At 39.7% G+C, this 19,184-nt stretch overlaps 1 protein-coding gene across 1 annotated transcript; it reads left to right on the plus strand.

The window, feature by feature from the left end:
- The first annotated feature begins 386 nt into the window (after window positions 1-386).
- LOC131680542 (uncharacterized) lies at window positions 387-10,483 on the plus strand. Its single transcript, XM_058961258.1, has 6 exons — window positions 387-607; window positions 677-923; window positions 986-2,047; window positions 8,528-8,865; window positions 8,921-9,167; window positions 9,231-10,483. The coding sequence occupies exons 1-6, from the start codon at window positions 423-425 to the stop codon at window positions 10,296-10,298; spliced, it is 3,147 nt and encodes a 1,048-aa protein (XP_058817241.1). The 5' UTR covers window positions 387-422; the 3' UTR covers window positions 10,299-10,483.
- The last annotated feature ends 8,701 nt before the right edge of the window (window positions 10,484-19,184 follow it).

Raw genomic sequence — 19,184 nt, forward strand, 5'->3', positions numbered from 1 at the left:
AATATTTGTTTTGCTTTAATATCTTCAGTATCATTCGGAATCATTTGAAATCTTCTAAAAATCATATAGTATCAGTACCATTCAACTAAATTTTTCATTTTGTGAGAATCGCAATTTGTCCATCTTACTTACAGTGTCCGTTTTCGACGCACTACAGAAACCGGCATGTTTTCAATGGGTTTGTATACGCATGTTGCAGTATATTCTGAACAAAGTCAAATACGGTAGCCCCCACACGAATTCAAATTTTCATCGCTTGCTATCTAACACTAAACGTTGCATTCGTCTGTGTTTTCTGTATACGCACGAAACACGAATATTCATGCTACCTATCACGGAATTCAAAATACAACACCGCTGCCAATCGAAAATCAGTAGCTGCTCGCTCGCCAAAGCCGTGCCACACCTCAATTGAAAACGAAATGCTGCTGACGGTCAGTCTAGTTGCGGTAGCTGTTGCTGCCCTGTACATATATCTGGTTTGGAATTTCAACTACTGGAAGAAACGAGATGTTCCAGGTCCTGATCCTACGCCCCTGTTGGGTAACTTCCCCTCCTTTGTGCTACATCATCGACCCATCATGAATGAAATGGATAAAATTTATCGGTTCGTATGGTCTAGCAAGTTTCAGTCGATCATAAAGTTGATCTAGTTTACAATAAATTTAAATTTCAGAGATTATAAGGAAAAATTTAATTTCGTAGGAGTATTCAGCAATCGATCTCCTCGAATTTTTGTTTTGTCGTCAGGTCTCGCCAAGGACATTCTTATCAAGGATTTCAAAAACTTCCACGATAATGAGTTTGCCCAATGGACAGATAAGGAAGTGGATCCAATATTAGGACGCAATCCTTTTATGTTGAATGGAGAAGAATGGAAATCGAAACGCGCAGAAATTACGCCAGCATTCACCACTTCACGGGTAAGCCAGTCAAACACAAGACCGCAATATGTTCTTTTTTAAATTCTGTGTCATATGTGCAGATGAAGGCGCTCTTCTCGCTTGTGGAAGATGTGGGATCACGCATGACGAAATACATCAACGAACATAAAGATTCTCCAGTAGAAACCAAGGAGCTTGCCGCTAAATTCACCACCGATGTCGTTTCTAACTGTATCTTTGCTGCTGACGCTCAATCATTTAGCAGTGAAAAACCTGAGATTCGAGAAATGGGACGTAAATTGTTGGACCCATCATTTGCATCATTTATGTGGATGTTAGTAATGGGAATGTTTCCATGGCTATCGAAAATGTTAAAAATTGGTTTCATTCCAAAATCTGTAGAAAAGTTTTTCACCAACCTAATGATGGAAGCGATTCGCCATCGAGAAGCCAGTGCAACGAAGCGGCTTGATTATCTGGACTATCTTATCAGTTTGAGAAATAAAAAGGAAATCTCTGAGTTGGATATGGCGGGTCATGGAGTTACGTTCTTTATCGACGGATTTGAAACATCCAGTGTAGCAATGTCATTCGTTCTTTACGAAGTTGCGAGAAATATCGATGTACAGAATCGCCTACGGGAAGAACTACTGAAGGCAACCGAAAGCGAAACGATTGCATACGAGACACTTCTGGAACTACCGTATCTTGACCAGGTTATTAGCGAAGCTCTGCGTCTTTGGCCTCCGGCAGCGTTCCTTTCCAAACAGTGTACGGAGCCAATCGAGCTAGATTTAAGTGCAACAAAGAAGATTCTTTTAGACAAAAACGTGTGTGCCATCATTAGCATCTGGTCTATCCATCGCGATCCAAAAAATTACAAAGACCCTCTGACGTTCAATCCTGACAGGTTCAGCCCTGAAGCTGGTGGAGTTCAGCCATACCGTGAAAAAGGATGCTTCATACCGTTTGGAGATGGCCCACGGCAGTGTTTGGGGATGCGATTCGCCAGGATGCAAGTCAAACGAGGCATTTACGAAATTATAAAGAACTTTAAAATTTCTGTTCATTCTAAAACCAAAGAACCTCTTCAAATGGATCCAAAACAGTTTTTGACCACAGCCGTTGGAGGAATTTGGTTGAACTTTGAGCCTCTTGGAAATTAATTATGATATTGGTAGAATGCAGTATCTACAAAATTCCTGAAGAGACGAAAAATTACGTTTGGAATTTAAGGTGCCTTCTCAACTTTTAATATTTTGTTTTCTAATATGATATAAGCGTTATATTCTGACCATCAAAGCGTGTGATAAAACTTCTTTAATTCGTAAAATTTGGTTATTATTTTACTGTCCGAACATTTACAAAAGTTTGGTCGAGATAGAAGTGTTTATTGCCAGTCCGAGTGGTGTATAACGACAAAGAATAGTGCTAATCCGCGTTCAAGGTTATCTTGCCTACTCTCCGTTTCGTCGAGCTTTTAGTATTTTTCCCTTCTTTTGTGTTTCTGATTCTGAGTACCTTTAGTCGGTCAGTGACCAGTGAAGCAGTGTTCTTCTAGTAAGCCGTATGGATACCGTTATACACACAGAGTACAGTTATTTTATACTCTATTTGTTCGACTGTGGTGATTTCTGCTTAATGATTGGCTTCCTAAGCATTGTATATGGGTCATTCCACGAGAAGTGATCAAAAAAAGATGCAAACTTGAAATCGACCTTCACGGATTTGAACCAAATTTGGAGGAATTGTTCATCTAGTGCCAATATATAAAAACCCAAATTTTTGTGTCAATTGAACCGCCCCTCGGGTGATGGGAGCACCCCCGTTTTGATAAATTGCCAAAACCCTTGATTTTCTTTTGATCATATCTCCGGTTCTATTGACTCTAGAATCAAACCGTTAGATGTCTTTTGATGAAAATTATTGAAAGAGTCTAGAAAAAATATGTATTTTTGGCGGCAGTGCTGCCAACTATGCGATTTTTTCAGTTAAATATTAAAAATTAATTTTTCTCTTATATACTTTAATTGTGAAAATTCTAGTGTCGTCGCGACGTGTTCCTCAGACATTTTTACATAAGAAACACTTATAATCTCAATATATAACAAAGGAACATTTCCTCCAAATTTGGTTCAAATCCGTGAAGGTCGACTACACGTGCCTTGATCACTTCGCGTAGAATGACCCATATATAAATCAAACGACTTGGTTTGGATGATAAAAAACCAAGTCGTTTGATTTATATATACAAAAATTAGAAAACCAATCATTAAGCTGTTATTTTACACGTTTCCCCTTCTTGTTTCTCATACTAATGTGCACTGGGCAATAGGCCCGTGCAAAAATGACTTCCCCTGACGGCGGCTCATCTCAAGGTGAGATGGACGTCGAAACAAAATCGGCTCCCCGGCTCAAAGTATATCCGAGCTCGGCCACCGGTCCATTCTTCTTTCGGACCAACAGAAATAACGAAAATTCGCCCTGATAAGATTCGGGTGATTTTTGTTTATTCATTTCGTTTATTTGATAGGCACAAATGCGTTGGCTTGGCGGTGCCAAATTATTTTGTTTTTACATTTTGGATATTTTAAAACTAGGAGGTTACAATGTTGAAATATTTTTTTTAAGAAGAGAAAATTTTTACAGCTATCTTAAGACTAGAAATAAGATTCTATATACAAGAGAGGGGGCAAAAGATTTTTTTCATGAAAAATTTTAAAACAAGGAATTCAATAGTAATAGTTTTTTAGGAAATATTTACAGTTATCTTAAAACTAACAATATAGTTTGGTACACAAAAGGGGGAACAAATATTTATGAAAAATTTCACAGGTGTTTTAAAACTAGGGATACAATTCTATTTACAAGATGGGGGACAATAATTTTAACAAAGAGGTAAAATAACAACTATCTTAAAACTAGGAATACGGAATGCAAATTTGATTTTTTATCGGAGACTTTTACTTGGTCTTTTCCAAAATCGGTGTAGAAGTAGTTGTATCAAGGACAGGGGAGAGAAGGCGTAGATGGTAACCGGGAGAGAAGAGCAAAACTTGCAACTTTCGGACAAACGGGAGATCCGCGAAACAAATTAGCATCTCAGTCTAGTAGGTCGGATTGGCGGATGGTATTCTTCGGACCCGCGGGGAATCCTTCAAAAGTCATTGGGCCTCGAGTCGCTCTCGCTTCAGTTTCCGTAGTGGTAAAGGCGACGGCGGTTACATAGTGGCAGTCTGGAGCTGAACGGTTCCACAAGGCAGGAGAAAACTTCTTAAAACGAGAAATAAAAAGAGAGGGGCTAAATTGGGATATTTATCATTTTTATGAAAGTATAAATAAGGGACATATAGGGAAAATCACGATTTGCCAGCATATCTCGGACTGGGACATTGGGTGGTCTACCGCGGGCCCGAAGGGAATCCTTTAACTGAGACCTGGCGTCCAAATACCCGGTGCATACCCAGACAACGTGCTCACTCTTTATTTTTCCACAATATGCAGTATGCTTTTAGGTATCTACAAAAAATTGAACTAAATAAAAAATCGAAAAAAAATGTTTTGGTTATTGGCCAAGAATTTGTTCTAGTTACTCCTCTGTGCAACGTCTAATTGATGATTTCTGGGCTGGTTCGAAGCGGACAGTATATGCCAATAGTTTTAAAACTAAAACTATCAAACCTGATAATCAAAATTAAGAAAGAAATGAAGAAAATGTTAACATCAACTTGTTCGACTGCTTCGCAAAAAGTTCCTGCAAACTGTCGTAAAGCTTCTCGAATGGGCCCAATTTTTTTTCTTACTTACCTTACTGTTCAGGCTAGAGCCTTATTGTCTCTTGTTGTATGCAGAAGCCGTCTCCACTCCACTCGGTCTATTGCTGCCTATCACCAGCCTCGCAGTCTTCGAAGGGTCGGCAGGTCGTCCTCTATCTGGTCGATCAACCGTGCTCGATGTGTGCCCCGTTTTCTTGTTCCTGTAGGGTCGCCCTCAAGAATCATCTTCTCCGAGTCGTCCTCCGACATTCTTACGACGTGTCCAGTCCACCACAAACGACCTATTTGACCGGTATGCGCGATGGATGGTTCTTAAAGCAGCTGATGCAACTCATGGTTCTTTCGTCTGCACCACGTTCCGCCTTCCATCTGCACGCCACCATAGATGGTACGCAACACCTTTCGTTCGAAAACTCCAAGGGCGCATTGGTCCTCCACGAGCATAGTCCAGGTCTCGTGGCCGTAGAGGACTACCTACATTGTTCGACCGTAGCGTCTTCCGGAGGCACGATTTCCCGCCAAGATCCGTCTCTGAATTTCTCTGCTGGTATCATTGTCGGCGGTTACCAGTAAGCCCAAATACACGAATTCGTCGACCATCTCGATTTCGTCACCATCAATCCGAACTCGGAATGGGAGGTTCACATTGTCGTCTCTAGAACCTCTTCCTCTCATGTATTTTGTTTTCGAAACGATGATGGCAAGTCCAATCCTGCTGGCTTCAGCTTTCAGTGTGATGTACGTTTCCGACATCGCCTCAAAGTTCCGTGCCATTATGTCAATGTCAATGTGAAGATCGTACCACTCGTGTCTATTCCCGCTATCCTTATTACACCTTCTAACGCAACGTTGAACAGCAGGAACGACAGACCATCACCGTTCCTGTACCTAGTACCGCTACAGCAAGACTTCCTATGGCGGAACGGCTCTCCCTCCAGCCATCTTCAAGAGTAACTGCGCCCAGCTGTTCTTCCGTGGATAGTGCTGCTTCCAGCCGCTGTGCGTAGTCTTGGGCAACCCCGGCGTCCCTAAGTTTCGCGATGTTGGGCCTTAGCGTCCGACAACGATGAGTGTTGTACACCGTCGAGAGTTTTAAGCGCATGCATACTGCAACTAGGTAATGGTCCGAATCTATATTCTCACTGAGGTAGGTACGAACGTTGGTGATATCAGAGAAGAATCGCCCGTCGATTAGAACATGATCGATTTGGTTTTCGGTGCGTTGGTCAGGTTATCTCCAAGTGGTTTTGTGAATATTTTTGCGGGGGAAGAAGGTATTTCGGACTACCATGCCACGGATGCTACGAAGTTCACGCATCGTTGGCCGTTGTCATTCGATACGGTGTGCAAGCTGTTTGGCCCGATTACCGGTCTAAACATTATCTCCCGTCCTACCTGAGCGTTCATATCACCAATGACGATTTTCGCGTCCCGTTGCGAACAGACGTCGTACACATCCTCTAGCTTCGCATAGAACGCTTTCTTCTCGTCGTCGGGTCTCCCTTGGTGTGAGCAGTATACGTTGATGATGCTGTAGTTGAAGAAACAGCCTTTGATCCTCAACTTACACATCCTTGCGTTGATCGGAGTCCATCCAATCACGCGTTGACGCATCCTACTCAGCACTACAAAGCCGGTTCCCAGCTCGTTGGTGGTGCCACAGCTCTGGTAGAAAGTATCCGCCCGATGCTCGCTTTTCCATACCATTTGTCCTGTCAAACAAAGTTTCTACAGTGACTTCAAAGTTGCGTGGTTGGAGTTCGTCGTAGATTATCCTGTCGAAATCTGGAAAGCAGAGTGACCTGCAGTTCCATGTTCCGAGTTTCCAATCGTAGTCCTTATTTCTTCACGTAGGTCTTTGCCGATTGTTTCGATTCGTATTTTCTTCTGCATTGTTCGTAACGGTTAATTTTCCAGGGCGGTTTGTTGGGTCTTCCTCAACCCCCTGTCTCGCCGGCCGACCATCGTGTCAGCTCTGTTTAGAGTCCCACGCTGACACGAGGACGATACATCAGCCGCCCCTAACATGGAGAACAGACGCTGTTTTGAATCGCCCCTAACATGGGGAACAGACGCTCGGATGGACTGACCCTCCATTTTTTTCTACATTACGTTAATAAGCTGACAAATGTTTTCATATAGAAAGATTTGCTAAAGATTTTTCTACAAAAATGCCTTTTATTTCACATACGTTATTAACTATCATTTGATATCTCGATATATTGCATTTATATAGCCTTCATATTTTCAACAAAATTATTCAAAATGACATTATCAACAGACACCAAATCTCTTACTATTTCTGAAGAGTTACTTCTCCATAATTACGTCTAGGAGATTTTATCGCCAAATTTATTATATCAGAAGATGCGCTTTTATGTTGGAAAGCTTTTTCGCGATTGTTAAACCTTCAAAGTTGATAGTTTCGAGATTATGTGAGTTTTTCAACATTTATTCCACTTTAAAACAGCGCGTTTCTTTGCCCTCATTGACATATTATAAAAGAAAATATAAAAGGCTGTTAGATAAATTTTGTTTCTGAACTTTCACTAATTATAAATAAAAAAAACCATTTTCATCAAAACCCTCTTCTAAACCAAATTTCTGACTACGACACTACCCCAAACAATATTATATAAGGAGTACACATTTTCGCTAACCGCACTTAGCCTTCTATCAAGCTATTGAGAATTATGCAAGCTGAAATAAATACGTATACTGAACTACTGTGAAACTTTAGTGTCATTTCAATAACTATAGCCAATTTATTAATCAATCTAAAGTGTTGCAATAATCAACAATTCCTTTTTTATCTTGTGACAATCATAAAACTGACAACAATACTAGTATCGAGCGCACATTGAAGCCGAAAAGCTATAGCAAGTTATTAGACGTCTGATGACATACATAATTCCTATGCGTCTATTATCTTCATCAGCTAGGTTCATATCTTGGAAGCAAAACGTTTTTTTTGTGCTCTCGGTTGACTTGTGTTTTCAAGATTATTGAACAAATTACCATTTGATATCTCCACTATTAAGATTTAAGAAGTATGCCGAAATCTAATGATGAATGAATGCGAGAATATTTTTTCGTCTAGTCGCCTGTGAACCATTGTTTAACATATATTGCCACTAAATTGTTAATAAACCGAACTTATATCCATTGTTGTTCCCGAATAAAGGAATTAGTTCATCAACATGGCGAGATACAATGTTATCATTTTGTAGCCTGATATTGTTGCTACCGCATGGAACAGTATTTCATTAGGCATAGTGATCCAAAACGCGTCAGTTCACGAATCAATTATGATTCATTTTTATATGAAATCTTCTGTGCATATTTGAGACACGTCAACTTTTCGCTTTCCGAAAAATTTCTAACGTTTATAAATTTCAAAATATCCAATCATAAATTTTAAAACAAGTTTATCTCGAAAAGTGCTCAATCGCGACGATTTGTGACGAAAAGTTGCTTCTTTTCCATTTCGTTTTAATATATTTGAAGATATTCTTTGGTTATCATTTGATTTCATTTTAATTGAACGATTTTATTCTTTATGTGCAGTGTTAATGGCTATGGTGAACTTGTCAATCTAGATTTGCCGGTATACAAGGCAGTCTTTTTTCAGATACATGTTATGCGCCTATTGTATTTAAAATTACTATAAGCTGTTAAAAAGCATTTAAAAAAATTAATATAAGCCACTAAACAGTGTAGAACCAAAAAAAACCTTAAGATATCGAATCGGAAAACCGGGTACTCAATGGGTTTATTTGCATTTTCAACAAATACTTACAAGTACATTGGAATATATTCTAAGTCAAATCAAGCACGCTTGCCCACACCAATTAACGCTTGATATGATTTAACGTTGTGTTTGTCTGCCCGATTTGTGTTTACGCACGGAACACGACTATTCGTGATTTCACGCCGTCCACAATAAAGCGTGGTTGCGATTCAAAAATCAGTTGCTGCTCGTTCGCCGGAGCCGTGCCACACATCTCAATTGGAAAGAATATGCTGCTGACAGTCAGTCTAATTTCGGTAGCAGTTGCTGCCCTGTACGTATATCTGGTTTGGAATTTCAACTACTGGAAGAAACGAGATGTTCCAGGCCCTAATCCAACTCCTCTGCTGGGTAACTTTCCCTCCTTAATGCTGCACCATAAATCCATCATGGATGAAATGGACGAAATATATCGGTTCGTATGCACTTTCGGTTAAATTGAAGTTGATTTAAGAATTTTGAAATTTCAGAGAATATAAGGGCAAGTTCAACTTTGTGGGGGTATTCAGCAATCGATCTCCACGAATTTTCGTTCTCTCGTCAGCTGTCGCCAAGCAAATTCTAACCAAGGATTTCAAAAACTTCCACGATAATGAATTTGCGCAATGGACGGACAAGGAGGTAGACCCAATATTAGGACGCAATCCTTTCTTCTTGAACGGTGAAGAATGGAAATCGAAACGCGCAGAAATTACGCCAGCATTCACCACTTCACGGGTAAGCCAGTCAATAACAAGGCAGTAATATGTTCTTTTTTTAAATTCTGTGTCATATGTGCAGATGAAGGCGCTCTTCTCGCTTGTGGAAGATGTGGGATCACGCATGACGAAATACATCAACGAACATAAAGATTCTCCAGTAGAAACCAAGGAGCTTGCCGCTAAATTCACCACCGATGTCGTTTCTAACTGTATCTTTGCTGCTGACGCTCAATCATTTACCAGTGAAAAACCCGAAATACGCGAAATGGGACGTAAATTAATGGAGCCATCATTTAAATCTTTCATAATGATGATGTTCATTGGAATGTTCCCACGACTATCAAAGATCTTAAAAGTTGGGTTTATTCCCAAATCTATAGAAGCATTTTTCGCCAATCTGATGTCCCAGGCGATTCACCATCGAGAAGCCAGCGCCACGAAGCGGGTCGACTATCTTGACTATCTTATCAGTTTGAGAAATAAGAAGGAAATTTCCGAGTTGGATATGGCAGCGCATGGAGTAACGTTTTTCATCGATGGGTTTGAAACATCTAGTGTTGCAATATCATTCGTTCTCTACGAGATCGCACGCAATCCTAATGTTCAGAATCGTCTCCGGGAAGAACTGATGAAGGCGACGGCTGAAGACGGAACGATTTCATTCGAATCGCTTCTGGAATTGCCGTACCTCGATCAGGTTATCAGTGAAACTCTGCGTCTTTGGCCTCCAGCAGCTTTCATATCGAAACAATGCACCGAGCCAATCGAACTGGATTTGACTCCATTGAAGAAGGTACTCATTGAAACAAACGTTTGCGCCATAATAGACATCTGGTCCATCCAGCGCGATCCGGAGAATTACGAAGACCCTCTGACGTTCAATCCAGACAGATTTAGCCCTGAAACCGGCGGAGTTCACCCTTATCGTGAAAAGGGATGTTTCTTGCCGTTTGGAGAAGGTCCACGGCAATGTTTGGGGATGCGATTCGCCAGGATGCAGGTCAAAAGAGGCATTTACGAGATAATGAAGAATTTTAAAATCTCCGTTGATTCTAAAACCAAAGAACCGCTTCAAATGGACCCCAAACAGTTTTTGACTGTGCCGATCGGAGGTATTTGGTTGAACTTCGAGCCAATTGAAAATTGATTGTGTTCTGCTCTGAACGAGGTTTTCATTAAGCTTAGTTCAGTCAATTTTATGATTGCTGTGCAGTGTGCTTTCTAAATATTCAAGCTAAATGTATTCCTGTGTTATGAAAGTGTTATGTATTAACATGTATGTAATGCCTTTATAATGAATAATATAAGTGTTTTTAATTTACAAATACAAAACGGTGTTGTTTTATTCCACGAACGCTCACTGTAGGTATTCAGATGGCTCAAGGTTAGAAGAGGTTCAGGCACTAACACTCAACAATCGAATAAGTAATTTTAAGGTTATCTACTGGTAACTAAAAGATGGTCAATTTCGGCAATCACGCTGCATGTCCAACTCGGCATATGCATGCTGCATGGAAAGATTCTAGAACACTCATCGATCACGTAATTTGTAAAACAAGTTACTATGCAGCAAATAAATTACAGCTCTTAAACTGTTAAGAAGCATATTTCTTTAGCGGCAGCTTAAAATTCCGGCTTGGGATTTTTTATTCAGTCCGTTTATTTCTATAAGGCACGTTTGCGTCAGCTCGAAAGTATCATTGGAAAGATTTTTTATATTCCATTTTAAGAATGAAAATTTTACAGGTCTCTTAAGGCTACGAATATATTTCGATATACGAGAGACGGTAATTGAATTTCATTAAAAGAAAGGGAGGCATTTGAGTACAAATAAAGTTTGGAATTTATAGAAAAGAGATTCTAGAAACAATGAATTATATTTATTACCAACAATTTTAAAATTACGAATACAGTTCTATATACTAGGGGGAATTATTGAATTTTGCTAAGTTTAGAGGGCTCAATTATTTGGTATGCGTAGCGTTAAAGTTGGGCTTTTTTACAATAGAATATTGAATTTAAGAATTAAAGCTAGAAAAAAAGAGGGGGTGGGGCTATTACATTTCGGGAAGACATTCCAGGAGGAGAATAGTTCCACCAAGGGGGTATCAGGGAAAGAGAAGAGAGGGTGTACCATGATAACAGGAAAAGAAAAATATTAACTCCCTTTTTCAAGCAAACAAGAGATCAACGAAATCGACCACCGAACCGAACGGCCTTCATCAGGAGACATAATGAACTGAGACGCCGCTTGATACCCCTCGAACATGCTGGGAATTCTTCCAGACGATTTAGTACTGCGGCTAAGATGCGGATTAGGGCATTGCAAAAAATTTTTTTTTTGAATTCTCAAAGGCCCCCCCCTCTCATATTGTGACAAATGTCAAAGTAAGCTCAGATGACAAATTTCACATCATTTGGACAATTTTAGACCCCCGCCCACTTCACTTGAAATTTTTTGAAATTGGTACTATGGGAAAATATGGAGGAAAAATACATTAAATGCTATAACTTTTGAAGTAGCAATCAGAAAATTAAAATTTATACCTCCTTTGGAAGGAAATAATCTTAGTATTTGAATGGAGATATATTTGTTTCTAGAAAAATACGGGAAAGTGGGGTACTGGGTCATTTTGGCCCCAAAATCCCCTATTTTTAATTATTTATCTGCTCCGTGATGCAAATCATACATATTTTGTCGTTTTTCTAATGTAAAAAAATCTCAGAAATCGAACGGAACCCTTTTGACCTTAGTCCGAATACGAGAAGTTGGGGTTAAATGGCCTTTTGACCTTCATATTAGACTTCCTCATTTTCTCGTGAACATATCTCTATTACTCTTCACTCAATTTTCATAAACTATACCTTGTTGAACGTGGAAAATCCTTAGGATTATAACAAAAATAGATTCGTTACCGGTAAAATTCAGGAACATCAAATTATCTGACATATAGTGTCGATTTCACATTTTTATCATAAAATCGCACATATTAACTCCATTTAACAACAAAATTCTTATTTAATTTACTACTTTTAGTGTAAAATATACTTAGGGATCACATGAGAAAAGTTTCATTCTTGGAAAAATAGGGGAAGTTGAGGTATTAGGACAAATAATGAAAAAAAATGAGATTTGTAGAGTAAATATCAAAAAGTTTGATGTTTCTGAATTTTACCTTTAACGTTTTTATTTTTGTTTTATTCCTCAGAATTTTACACGTTCAATAAGTTACATTTTATGAAAATTGATTGAAGAATAATAGAGATATATGCATGAGTAAATGATGAAATTTAATATGACTGACAAAAAGCCCTATAACCCCAACTTCTCGTATTCGAACTAAGGTTCAAAAGGTTTCCGTTCGATTTCTGAGATTTTTTCACAATAGAAAAACTACAAAATATGTATGATTTGCCTCACGGAGCAGAAAAATCATTAAAAATAGGGGATTTTGGGGCCAAAATGACCCAGTACCCCTTTTTCCCGTATTTTTCAAGAAACGAATATATCTTCATTCAAATACTTAGATTATTTCCTTTCAAAAAAGGTATAAATTGTAATTTTCTGATTGCTACTTCAATAGTTATAGCATTTAATGTATTTTTCCTCCACATTTTCCCATAGTATCAATTTCAAAAAATTTCAAGCGAAGTGGGCGGGGGTCTAAAATTGTCCAAATGATGTGAAATTTGGCATTTGAGCTTACTTTGACATTTGTCACAATATGAGAGGGGGGGCCTTTGAGAATTCAAAAAAAAATTTTTTTTGCAATACCCTAATGCGGATCGACAACACACCGAGTTGCGCGTGCTGTAGGTTCTGTTTTTTGTTGAGTACGAGTGAAATGTTTTGTGTTGCCTTTAATTCATATCAAACCATCGATGGTGCACGGTACACGCGGAAGACAACATTTCTGAAACTGAGAAGAAAAAAGAAAAGGGGTAGCTAATCTGTATATTAATGATTTTTAAGAAAGTGTATACGAGGGATATATAAAAGAGATCTTGCCAATGTATCCCGCACCGGGACATTGGGACCTCGTCCTCCCGAAGGGAATCCAATAACTGAGATCTGACGGAACAATGCTTGGCATGCCCAGACCATATGTTCATTATCGTGATAACCGTCGCCAAAAGCGCTGGTTCACGAGCCCAATACGCCGGAGATTTACATCTATCGTATAATAATTGAACACGAGCCAAGACACCTCACGGGTGAAATCCCGACCCACATTATTTCATCTGAACCAAGGCTTCGTTGATATCTCCGGGATGGTGGAATATAGCCATCGTCCTGATCCTCCATTACTGCACAACGTCTGCCACTTTCTAGCATTCTTTTTCCTATTGAAAAATGCATTAAACCTGATTGGTCATTCGTCAAAGTCTCCTTCTAATGCGCCCACCTTAGCTAAAAAACAAACTTCTTTATTACACGGGACGGAACGCTAAGGTAATAGTGTACGATCTTACAGTTAGACAGTTAGTGTACAAAAAGGCGATGGAGAGCCAGAAGTAATGGAGCTGACCCAGGTAAACCTCATGCGCTGCGACACTGGACAGCATCTGTTGTGGCAGTCGACATCAGAAACGAACTGCAATGTTGCAATTATTGAGGAGCCATATCGAATTCCCATCGATTAGGGGAACTGGGCGGCGGATAGAACAGGAATGCAAATACCCCATACAGAAGGTGGTTTCAGATTCATCGAAGGTTTTGTGACTGCCAAAATTAATGGGATCTTTATATGGAGCTGCTGGAGCTGGATGAATTTACTGGAGAGCTGGGCTGATAAAAACCGGTAGTCATCGGAGGAGATTTCAATGCTTGGGTAGTAGAGTGGGGCAGTAAACATGCCAACACAAGAGAGTAAAGCCTGTCGGAAGCTTTAGCCAAACTGGGTGTTATGCTATGCAATGAGGGCACCAGCAAAACTTTCCGCAGAAAACCATGAACTGGAGAGTTCGCGAACACTACACGCACCACCTGACAATCAAGTACAGTTTGGGTCAACGAACCAACCAAGCATCAATACAGAGGGCGAAAGCTCACGAGCGGAAGTGGAAGTTGAAATCTGTTGACACCTCTTTGTGAAACCACTTAAGGCAGCGAGCGACTTCTCTGACATGAAAGCAGAAGAGTTAGCAGAAACGCTAACAAGAGCATGCGATACCACAAGAAAACTTGAGCCAAGACGACATCCAGCGTACTGGTGGAACGAGGAGCTGTCTTAGAGCTAGAAGATACGTCCAGAGAGCTAGCACCGAAGTGGACAGAGAGGAGCGTAGTATAGTGTTTCGCGTCACAAGGGCAGCATAGAATCGTGAGATAAAGCGAAGAAAATTGGTTTGCTTTAAAAAGTTGGGGCAGGGTGCTGACACCAAATGCTGGGGCGACGAATACCGTGTGACGATGGCGAAGATCAGAGGACCTATACCGCCTCTGGAAATGTACCCTAAATGTTATCGTAGAAGGGCTCTTTCTGGAGCTTGATCCAACGATATGGTCAATTATACGATATGGTAGAGTTGGACAATGTTCAAGTGATACAAATCTCCAACAAAGAACCCGTCGCATTGGTAAAGAAAGCACCCGAACCCGGTGGAATCACCAATATCGCATTGAGAGCGGCAATCCAGACACCCCTGAATATGTGAAGAAAAGGGTTTCAAAAGCTTCCAAATGAATACCACTTCTCTGATAAATTGTACACCCAAAACGCGAGCCGTATGAATTACATGCGAATAAGCATGATTCTAATGAGAATTTTGCATTGTAACTGGTATAATGCATAGAAAGCGATATTGGTCCGGGACAAAACTGCATTAAATGGCGATTACACCACAGAAACTTACACAAACCCACAGTTGGGAATGTATTAGTGAATTTAACGATATCGGAGTATTAGTATTGAAATGACTCCTCACTAATACACATGTAAAGGACATCTCCACTCGGATACATGTGCGCTCTGAAAATACTAATACACGCTCAAGGACCTGTTTCCATTTCGCCTTTCTACTGATCACATGCTGCATATTGGAGAGAACAGTTTATAGCATCATCAAATTGAAGGGGTGTGGGTGATTATTATGTGTTGATTTTATATTGAGCTTTCGGCGTTCTCTCAATCCTAAATTTATCAGCGATATGCGAGTTCTAGCCACTAGATAGGTTCATAAATGTTAATAATTATTAATGATTATTTAAGCGCACTATACACAGGAGAAAGTTACCTATATGGGAACATTGGGCTAACAAATTTCAACATTTGTCTGATAGAAGCCGTCCGCCAATCATTTCTGGCATTCCTCATATCAATAGTACTTTCAGGTGATATCATATCAGTATTTCGCAGTAAAAGTATTTAAGTTTAAAGTATCATAAACTATAAGGGCAGTGATGACATGGTTTTGCACTTTTGAGCAGCAGTGGCAGTTACTCATTTCAGTTTGTATTATTTCCCGAACATGCGAATCCAGCGCACACAGGTAACTGGCATCCCTATCTCTACATACAGAGTTTGACAATTAGGTTTTACATCAACCGACATAACCCCACAAAATGAGCTGGATGAACTTTGTTTGACAATTCTCGGTGGTTTGTTTACATGGGAGTTACATGAGTTCGAATGTAACAGATGAGCACCCGTTGCATTCGCACTCACGAAATTGACAAAGTAAACAAACCACTGAGAGTTGTCAAACATGAACTTCATTCATCATAAGTTCATTGTAGAACTCAATAGGTAACATCGTTTTTCAACCGATCAATGGGGGTCAGTATGACAACGGCAAAATCGCTTGAAATGTCATCAACAAATAGCAGTAGCAGTAGACAATAGAAAACAATGCACACTTTCTCTAATTTGATCGAAACTCGTGCTTCTCGTTTGTATTTAGACAAATTTCGTTAATTTTGTTACAAACAAAGTTTTTTATGTTGACTACGCCAATATGACGCCATGCCATCCAGCGAGCGCACATCATCGCCCTGGTCAACGATCATCGCAAATCAATCTGAGCACAAATCATTTTCTTCCACTCTTCTCTGAAGCGTAGAATAAGAGAGCGATGATTGTGGCAAAAGCCATTCGCTATGGGAAAATAACGCGTATATCACACACTCTCATAAACGCAAATTGTTCACGCGTTTAGTGTGATTGGAATTGAGCCAAAAAAAGCGTAACGGTGTATGAAGACAGAACTTCTTACAAACACCACAGAGGTATTCATATATAGAATACACCACCTTTTTGGAGACTCAGCAAGCAAAACCAACTAATACTTTTACATGCGGGCAGATAATATGGTAGCGTGTATCCTCAATCGATTTATTTCATCATGAATCAAGCCGTGTTGGTATAATGCAGTAACTATGCTTGGTCTACAATGCGAAGAAGGCATGATTCTAATTCCGAATATGCACGAAAGGATGTAATGCCATTTTTGCATTGGGAAATTGTTTTGGGTGTAGAGATAGTGCTACAGCCCAAACCAGGTAACCCCGAGGATTCATCGTCGTATAGACCAATATGCTGGATGAGCTCGAGAAGCTCTTGGAAAGGATTGACCTTAACAGGAAAGCTATAATGGGTTGTCGAAAAAGCAGTTCGGATTCTGAAAAGGCAACTCTACGACGAACGCCATTCGGACAGTGATCGAGAGAGCTGACATGGCGCGCAAAAAGAAAAGAAGAGGAAATAGAAACTGTGCCGTGATACCGATAGACGTCAAAAACGCTTGCGATAGCTTGGAAACCATAGCGGAACTACTACACAATATGATGATGTAGAATTCAAAGGAGTTATTTCCGAAAGCAGGTCTTGAACCACGAGACAAACAGGGGACAAAAAACGGTTAGAACATATACAGAGGGATCAATTGGCTCAGCAAAAGCTGGGAGCTACTGGCTGCCACACTAATTTGGTCGACGTTTGCTCGAAAGCATAAAAACGAGCAGCAAGTTAGCAAATCCGAACTGGTAGTTTCAAGTCGATGAAAAATCCTTCGAGGGTTACTAGGAAGGGATGTGCGTTAAGTTTTTCTGAACCTCTGGATAAGTTCAAGTTCGGCGGGTTCCTACGTTGGGGCGACCATGTGGTCGACCTGCTACTGAGCGAGGATTGAATGCCAACCTGACTCAACGTACGCAGAGGGGTCAACGGGCTCAAGGACAGCTGGGAGCTAATAATACTGTCAGAGCTCCCGCGCAGTAGAATAACGAGCATTAAATTGGCAACCCCAACCATTTGTTTCAAGTCTGTTGAAAATCCTACCAGGGTGGCTGTGAAAGAATGCGAGTGCTGAAATCTCCGGATGACGACGGTCCTGGGGTCGACCGGTTACGCAGTGAGGAGCCAAAATGCCTTCACGTTTTCCTGATTTGAACCCGTTGGATGGGAATATATGCAAGAGAAGCTTAATGATTGCTGGTGTTGTAATTTGAATTTAAGCGGTGACTATAAATTTATGGGACTATATACCTAGGTACGCATTGCGTGATGCTTGTGACGTCTTGAATTAAGAGGGTTCCATATACGTAAACCATACTTTTCTTTATTTTAAAACAACATAATCGTCCAAATTTTGAAAAATACAGACACGAAAATCAAATGTGTCAGTCAATGAATTTAAAAACGAAGCCATATAATCAAATGTATTTGACAGCTGAACCAGAGCTTTAAAAAATTGACTGCCCTGCGTGAACTTGAAAGAGAATGAAATGTTTGGTTCGTTTCCAACATCACTCGCTCTCCCGACACAGTACATTAAAGTTCTCACATGTTCATGTAACGCCAACTAGTCCCGGTCTCCCTTACATTCATATTTTTCAAAACACAGTTTGAGTTGTGCTGCGCAATCTTCGAACTACGTGTGGAATGTGCAAATTGAGCCAATTTATGCTGACGCTCTCGGTGCCCGGTCATGAATCCTTACGAAAAATTTCGCAGTCTTACACAAGTTGATCAAATATTTAAGAAACGTACATCGTCATTAGGTTTATTGAGTGCGTCACTGCGCTTATAGTGAACAATTCTTTAGAGATAAGTAACTGAATCATCTTTTTCGTAGTGCATATTTCCAATATGCAACTGAACGTTGTTTTGATTTTTCCATATGTTTTTATCTTATCAGAGCTATATCTTTTTCGTTATCTTTGTTGTGGTTTACTTTCTCTGCTATATAAGGTAAATACCCATTTATGGAACGCATGGTATCGATTATGACACAATAAGTATCAAATGGTTTAACCCATTCATGCCCATGTTGTTTGTGGACAACAACGTTTTTAAACAGCTATAACTTTTAATTGAAACAAGATTTGCTCACAAAAACACGTAAGGATAATAATTGTGACTATTGGCTTTCATTTGAGAATTAACAGTTACAAGAATCAGCTCTAGAACTGAAGTTATTGCAATTTGTCTGATTGAATTCCGATGGAGCAGTGCTGCTAGGGACAGTTTACGTTGACGACGGAAAATGAATTTTTCATATAACTTCGTTATGATGCAATATTAGTGAAAACTGATAAAACTTATCAATTTAGACTATTTTTGGCTACGTTTTCCAAGCAATTGGACTATTGTGAATATTCTAGGAGAATTGTAGTGAGCATTGGAAGGTAAAAATTGAGCAGCTTCTTGCACTGCAAGAGAAGCACCTACCTTTATAAAAAAAGTTTTTTCGAGTTTCTTGACCCCACCGTTTCAAGAAAAAATAGTTTTGAAACCCTACATGCACTAGAAAAAAGTTGTGCATGAAAGGGTTAAATCAACAAGGTTCCCGATCGAAGCTAACAAATAGAGTGTAAATACATTTACAAAGCGGAAAAAACCAGCCTTAGGCTGCGTTACATAAAGCTATTCACGGTGTGTTTGGTAGAACAATTTTTTCCGAAAAATAATCACTAAAACTTCAGCATGTGAAAGAAATAAAATATTTCATTTGAAAATAAAATATTCTGTCGGGGGCTCCAGAACAACTTTTTATTTTAAAGTTGTTTTGTTTCAAAACTTAGGTTTTGACG

This window comes from Topomyia yanbarensis, chromosome 2 (genome assembly GCF_030247195.1).
Source record: "Topomyia yanbarensis strain Yona2022 chromosome 2, ASM3024719v1, whole genome shotgun sequence".
Classification (NCBI taxonomy): Eukaryota; Metazoa; Arthropoda; class Insecta; order Diptera; family Culicidae; genus Topomyia; species Topomyia yanbarensis.

What these genes read in the sequence shown, in the direction of transcription:
- LOC131680542 (XM_058961258.1), top strand. Translation starts at nt 423, where the DNA reads ATGCTGCTGACGGTCAGTCTAGTTGCGGTAGCTGTTGCTGCCCTGTAC. An exon ending in CAGCATTCACCACTTCACGG is followed by an intron (nt 924 to 985) that starts GTAAGCCAGTCA and finishes TCATATGTGCAG; the next exon opens with ATGAAGGCGCTCTTCTCGCT. An exon ending in GAAATGGACGAAATATATCG is followed by an intron (nt 8,866 to 8,920) that starts GTTCGTATGCAC and finishes TTGAAATTTCAG; the next exon opens with AGAATATAAGGGCAAGTTCA.